At 42.5% G+C, this 6,910-nt stretch overlaps 1 protein-coding gene across 1 annotated transcript; it reads right to left on the bottom strand.

Moving 5' to 3' along the window:
- Positions 1-1,843: 1,843 nt before the first annotated feature.
- SRSF6 (serine/arginine-rich splicing factor 6) lies at positions 1,844-6,459 on the bottom strand. Its single transcript, XM_015413415.1, has 6 exons — positions 6,110-6,459; positions 5,588-5,736; positions 4,184-4,302; positions 3,795-4,003; positions 3,253-3,336; positions 1,844-3,068 (listed from the first exon to the last, which is right to left on the bottom strand). The coding sequence occupies exons 1-6, from the start codon at positions 6,214-6,216 to the stop codon at positions 2,705-2,707; spliced, it is 1,032 nt and encodes a 343-aa protein (XP_015268901.1). The 5' UTR covers positions 6,217-6,459; the 3' UTR covers positions 1,844-2,704.
- Positions 6,460-6,910: the final 451 nt, after the last annotated feature.

The raw sequence follows: 6,910 nt of genomic DNA, 5'->3' as shown, positions 1-6,910 counted from the left end.
ACATCAATCAGATAACTCACATTGACAAGGTTGGTGAGGCATGACTTTGCCTTGCATAAGCCTCCCTCAACAAGTTATTACATTTCTAGTTTTAATTATTTCTATCAATTAACTGAGACAGAGATTACAACTTCCTAACTGGCTGTGCTTTATGCTAGCTACCTTCCAAGTTTCTAGTGCAATGCTTTAATTCCAAAAGGTCTGTAAAAATGACTTAGATCCTGCCTTCACATTTCATGGGCATTTCTTCTGGTGGAGTGGCAACTTTTGAATATGTTCCCCTCCCCAATGCATGCTCTAACATTTGTTCCTGAGAGTAACATCAGTAATTCAGCTATTTTATACTCAAAAGGTTGGGTTTTTTTTTAATAAAACTTCATAAATGACTACAACCCATGACCTCATTACCCAATGTGGTAGTCAAGTGTTGGATCAGGATCTGGGATACATGCTTGAACACCCACCACCATGGAACCCTGGACCAGTCAGTCTCTGCCCAACCTATCTCACAGATGCAAGGATAAAATAGAGCAAACAAACAAGCATTTGGTTGACTTAAACACATGAAGAGAAAACTGGCTCTTTTTTCATTAGTGGCGGCAGGCTGGGGTTTGTTTGTTTTTTTGCAAACTCCATGATTAGTCAGAGTAGTTCAAAGGCGGAATCAGCTGGACGAATATTTGTCAAAGATGCTTTAGGCTGGTCCTGCATTGGGCAGGGGGTTGGACTAGATGGTCTGTATGGGCTCTTGATTATGCTATTAATTCCTATGGGAGATGGGTATTTAAGAGATTATTCAGTGTTGAGATCAGTAGCAAAACTTTATTTACTGTAAAGACTAATTATATGAATAGAGAGATGCAGGTCATTTACTTTGTGGAGAGAGCCAACTGTTTTCAGCCAACAGAATGTTTTTCTCTAGGTCAAGGAAACAATCCATTTTGAAACCAGACTTGGAGGTTGCCTGTGTGATTAGAAGTGTCTTTACTCCCACTGAAGTTGTGTTCATATGCAAGGAAAAATATGTACAAAGTGCTAAGCAATGCTGTCAGAAAAGGGCAGAAAACCACAAAATAGTACCATAGGTTTTCCTCATATCTGCTCAAGAGCTGGTCTAAGATACAGCTAGTACAAAAGACTGCATACCTAGCCTCTTTCAGAGACAATACTTTACCAATAGCTGTTGAACAGGTTACAGTGCAATTCAAAACAGAGTTCCACCCTCCGAAGTCCACTGCTACCAGTGAGCTTTCAAGTGTGTATAACTTAGGACTGTACTGCTAGAGATGGAAGGATATTCAAGCAATGAGAAGCATAAGGCACCCATGAAGATTACCTTTAACTCCAGGTAATTTTGCAGAGTCAAAAGGGAATGCAACGGAAAATATACTGCACTGCCAGTGGACTGTCCCATGGTCCCACTTACATACCCTGTTAGAACAGCATTAGAGAGAATCACCTCTATTGATGAGCCACTCAAAACTCTTTGTCAAGGTAAATGGATGCCAGCTTCCTCACTAATGCACACTCTATGAGTACTAGCTTGACCTGATGATTACTGTTTCAAACCCCGGATCCTGTTCTACACTTTTCCACTCATACCTGCTGTTGTGGCATCTAATACCTACCTACAAAATTCAACTAGTGCTGTATTTAGAAAGATTAAAATAGCTTAATGGAAGAACCTTCCCATTCCACACTGCTACTCAGTTATCAATAGTATGCATAACAGACCAACAGCTTTTGGGAAATTTCCTATTTTTCTTTCTCAAGTACCAAAAGCTAAGGTCAGACTAGTCTTCTGCAGTATTTTACGAAGAAAACTATACTACAATGCAAACACTGGAGTCACTGATTTAATTTTATACAAGTCAAACTACATATTGTATAAAGATTACAAGGCTATTCTAATGCTTTGCTACAGTAGCTAAACTCATTTCTTTGTTACATACAAAGAGGAACTTTGGGTTTGGACACTACTCCAAAGCAGTTCTAATTTTAGACAAGTCATTAAGACTAGAACCAAGGTAACAATTTTAGTTAATGCATCATGAAGAATTCAACAAAATAACATTGGGGACTTTGTGGCACCTTGAGTTTTGTTAAAATGAATCATGATGTTAGGCATCATGCAAGGACAGAGACAACAATTTTATTAGCTTGTCGATCATCACAATGTAAGAAAGGACCAAAGAAGTTTACGTTTGGCAAGTTAAGGTACAACACAAGAGAAGTGTTCCAATTCTAACTCTTGAATTTTAATCAGTTTTACAAGTATCTCTGACTTGTTGAATACGGGTTTTGTGCACATTTAGAAGCCAAAGGCCATTACGCTAATTTTGTAATTTATGGATTGAATATTAAAGGAAGAATTTCCCTCAGAAAGCCTTCTGTACTCGGTTTTTATATAAAATTCATTTTCCACTCCGCAACAGACCACTTCTGCTGGGACATTCTTTAAAATGAAAAATCACGAGATTTACCCTAATTTCTACCAAAAAAAAAATTTCTTTCCTGCTCTGTACAACCTTTTTCAGAAAAGTTTTAGACAATTCAAACCTTTGACTTATTACTTGGTTTTTAGGCCATTTCCCCCGCCTGCAAGCAAACAGACCAACTTTTGCAATACTAACATAAAAAAGACTCATGGCCTGGCATACGAGTGTTCCATAATTGTGTGCAAAGGAAGAAGAGAGTTCTAGTCTTAATCTCGTGAACTGGATCGTGAACGTGAACGTGACTTTGAATGAGATCGTGACTGCGACCGTGATGCAGCTCTCTTCGGTGGGGACTCCGATCGATCCTTGGCAGGTTGGTGCTGCGGTGGTGAATTGGAATGAGATCTGCTCCTTGACCTGGATTTAGACTTTTCCTCTTCTTTACCATTTTCTTTGGGTGACTGAGATGCAGACCGAGATCTGCTGCGAGACTTTTCAGACTTCTCTTTGGATCTGCTGCGGGACCGTGACTCTCGGTCAGATTTCGGCTTAGACTTGCTCTTTGATCTAGACTTCCGACTTTTAGATCTGGAACGTGAACGATCTTTGCTGCGAGACCTAGATTTAGAGCTTTCCCAAAAACAAATGTACTTAATTATAATCTAGATACAAATCCAGTAAATAAATGCTACTAGTTTAGACACAAAATTTTCAGTAGTATTTCAACTAGCTCTTTGGAAGAAAAAGTTATTGTTGTACCCATCACCTGATACATTAGCAGTAATAAGGTTTTTTAACAGTATTAATTTCTCACCGTGACCTGCTTTTTGAAACACTACGGGATCTACTGCGGCTGCTCCTACGACTTCTACTGCGTGATCTTCTTCTTGAACGTGACCTGCAAAGAAACCCAAATATACTCAAGGTCACTGTTATTACAGCTATTAGGGCACCATAGAGTCAATTTTCCTTTCTTTTAACAAGATTATAATATGAACTGCTTTTCATACAAAACGCAGTTCAATCTACCGTCAAAGTATCGTGAGCTGTTCCATCATTCACTGATGCACCATGCTAAATAATTATGTTCTGCCAGAAAAATACATAAAGAAAGCTATAACCTGGTACTGCAGTCATTATAGCCAATAACACACCACTCCCCTGAACAGTAATACAGGAAGACTGTAGCAGCTACTTCTGTGATGAAAAGCAGAACTCAGTGTTTTCTAGTCAAAGAGTTTACTGCAATTTTCTATAAGCCTGTTTTAAGCCTCTATGGACACACAGAACACCTAACAAAAATTTCTGTCGAAACATGATGGCATTAGCTCTAATGTAAGAACTTCTAAAAGGTACCTTGATCTACTGCCAGAATAAGATCGTCTATGGCTAGATCGTGGCTTGTCTTCAACCAGCCTGATCTTTCTTCCATTTATCTCTGTACCATCCAATTTGTCCAGAGCACGCTTCATGTCAGAGTAAGAACGAAACTCAATTACGCCTTCATTTGTGCGTTCTTTGTGAGCATCCGCATAGGTCACCTCACCAGCTTGTCTCATGAAATCCTTCAAAAATAGATTAAACGATTACGCTAACTTTGTAAATGTAGGCACAGCGACTGCAGCAGTTTCAGACAACTGTCAGTAAAAATACAATGTGTTTACAGTTAATAGATCTTTGCAAGAAATGCAAAAATTTAAATTCCAACATGCTTTTTTAAAAAAACCCAAATTGTGTCAACCTACTTTCAAGTCCTGCCAACTACACCGACTAGAAAGGTTTTCAACAATTAATCTGAATTCTGTACGAACAGGTGGTCCATATTTATCTCTTCCTGATGTTCGCCGACTGGTATATCCTCCACCTTTATTATACAAAGATACCACGTTAGATTACTTTGCAAAAACAGTATGTAAAATTCAGTTTAAACACAAACTGTATTTACAGGAGTAGGACTTAATCTGTCTAATCCTACAACAAGATTCTCAATTCGCCATATTCTATATATTAAGGGCAAATCAAATACTAAAATCCTACACGACTGTGCTCCTCAAATCTGTTAGAGAGTGACTGCTCCTTTATTAGATTTACCTTGCTAAGTTTTATTTTACAGAACATTGTAAAATATAAAACTTAACTGATTACATGCATTTCTACATTTTACAAAAACGTTTACTAGTTTACACTAAGTACTTACATCACAGTATGAGGTATTTGGTGGTGGTTTGGCCACAACACACGCAAGGTAACAGTCACCTAGTTCAGTTTAACCAGTTTTGTCTAACCCTTGGAATCCTCACCATCACCCTGCGTCTAATGGCAAAAGGCTGCTGTCGTCATGGCTTCCGGTAAGGTCAGCCAAAGGGTCATAGGGCAAGGGTCACACAATGTATGGAAAAGCCATGGCCAATCAGGAAAGGCAGTCATCTTAGCCTCAGTGGACACAGCCTCAGCCCCACTGGTCACTTTTAAATTGAAACATCAAGGACTTGTTAAAAAGCTTGAATTGAACATGCAAAAACTTTATAAACAAACATACACATTTTCAAGAAACCCCACCCCCACCAATAACAAAAGCCATTCTGAACAGATTTTTCTTCCTCACTGCTCTTAACCATCAAATAAAATCCAAATGAATCTGATGGAACCAGAATATTTTTTAGAAAAATTAAAACAAACCAGGCTTTGCCCATTGTATCTGGTTATTTTATTTATTATTCAGTCAACATCTGTGAAGGTAACAACTCAAACATCCCATCTTGAGAATCTGAACAAAAGCATTTCTAAAGAGATACTTTTGCATGGCTATTTCTTTCAAATCAGATTGCTCTAGTTATCAATTATGCCAAATGTGTTTTAATTAAGAGCAGTGAGTTCTTAATACACCCCCCAAGTATGTCCCCAATTCTCCCCCACCCACTCTAAGCACCAACTGACAGACTTTGCACTTTGAGTGCTGCCCACACTGTGGATGTCTCAAGCTGCAAGGAGACTTTTTAAACCACAAAGCTGAAGGGAAAACTTACATACCCTTCATGTAATACCCCCGCCCCCCTCCCCAAACTGGCCACCTTTCCGCCCCCCTCCGTCCCCCGCGGCTACTGCACTACCCTTCCCACAGCAGCAGGCCGCGGCGGGGCAACACTCACTGCGGCTGCCGTAGCTGTAGCCGTCCCTGTCTCGGCGGGGGCCGCGGGCGTGTTCTACAATCACCCGCTCCCCGCACAAGTCTTTGCCGTTCAGCTCGTAAACGGCGTCCTCCGCATCCCGGGAATCCTCGAACTCCACAAAGCCGTAGCTGAAGAAGGGCGGCGGCGGGGGGGTGGGGGGATTAAAAATCACCGTGAATTCGAATCCCTTTTTTTTTGTTTAATTCAAAAAAAATGCACGGCACACAAGAGTCTCTCCTGCCAGGGGATTGTGACGACCACTCCGCCTGGCTTTCCGGTGCCCGGACAATGGGAGGGGAGCAGCCGCCATTTTGAAAGCGACGCCACGCGGCACGGGGGAGGCGCTGACAGGCCGGCATGGGAAAAGGACGCGCGCGTTTTTTCCCCCCTTCCCCCCCCCCGGGGGGCCCCGCGCTCACTGATGGACCCTGATTGGACCTACGACATGGTGCTCCTCCCCCCCCCTTCCCTCAAAATGTCTCTCTTCTTTCTCCTCCTCACCCATTTTTTAAATCGACTTCGAGCAAGCGGCCATAACCGCTGAAGAAGCGCTGAATGTCCTTCTCCCGAACGTGGTAGCTTAAGCGGCCGATGTAGACGCGCGGCATCTCGGAGAACCTAAAAAAGGAGAGAGGGGGAAGGGAAAGGAAGACGGAAGATCCGAGAGAAACCTGAAAACAGGACACCAGACACTCGCTGCTGCGGCCTGTCCCGCAGCACAATGGCGGCCGGACCCCGCTTAAGCATTTATATTGGTGGGCGGAGCTTCGCCGGGCCGCTCATCTCATCGCCATCAATCGCGTGCACCGACGTCACAAGAGAGCCAAGGGTTTTGAAGAACCAGCGAGCGAAGGCAACCCCCACCCCCAAAAAACAAAGTGCTGCACATGCGCAGAGGCCTCCGCACGCTTTTCTCGTACCCAGGCCGAGGCTGGGAATCCCTTGGAAGAGTGTGAGAGGAAGTGCATGTTAATCCTCTGCGCATGCGTAGTTAAGTGCGGTCTGAGCGTCTGACGTGTGGAGGGTTAAAGAAGTATAGGCGAGCTCTAATGGGACGTCACGTAGGGACCCATGGAAGATTTTTAAAAGGCGTTAGTTGTACCGCGCGGGAACTCTTGTAGTAACAACAGCAATAAAAGTGTGTGGTTTTATCTGGGCATTAAGGAACTCATTAGAGAGGCTGTTTTATGTGCATTCCTTGCTCTGTTTTCAGAATACCAAAACAACGGAAGACGAATCCTGCTGGATCAGAGCAGGGGTCCTTTTAGTTCAACATCTCTGGGGGAGCCCGCCATTCCACCC

The sequence above is a fragment of the Gekko japonicus genome, unplaced genomic scaffold, assembly GCF_001447785.1.
Source record: "Gekko japonicus isolate JY-2015 unplaced genomic scaffold, Gekko_japonicus_V1.1 scaffold79, whole genome shotgun sequence".
Taxonomy (NCBI): Eukaryota; Metazoa; Chordata; class Lepidosauria; order Squamata; family Gekkonidae; genus Gekko; species Gekko japonicus.
The sequence above is the reverse complement of the archived record's forward strand: the minus strand, read 5'-3'. Positions and strand labels throughout refer to the sequence as shown.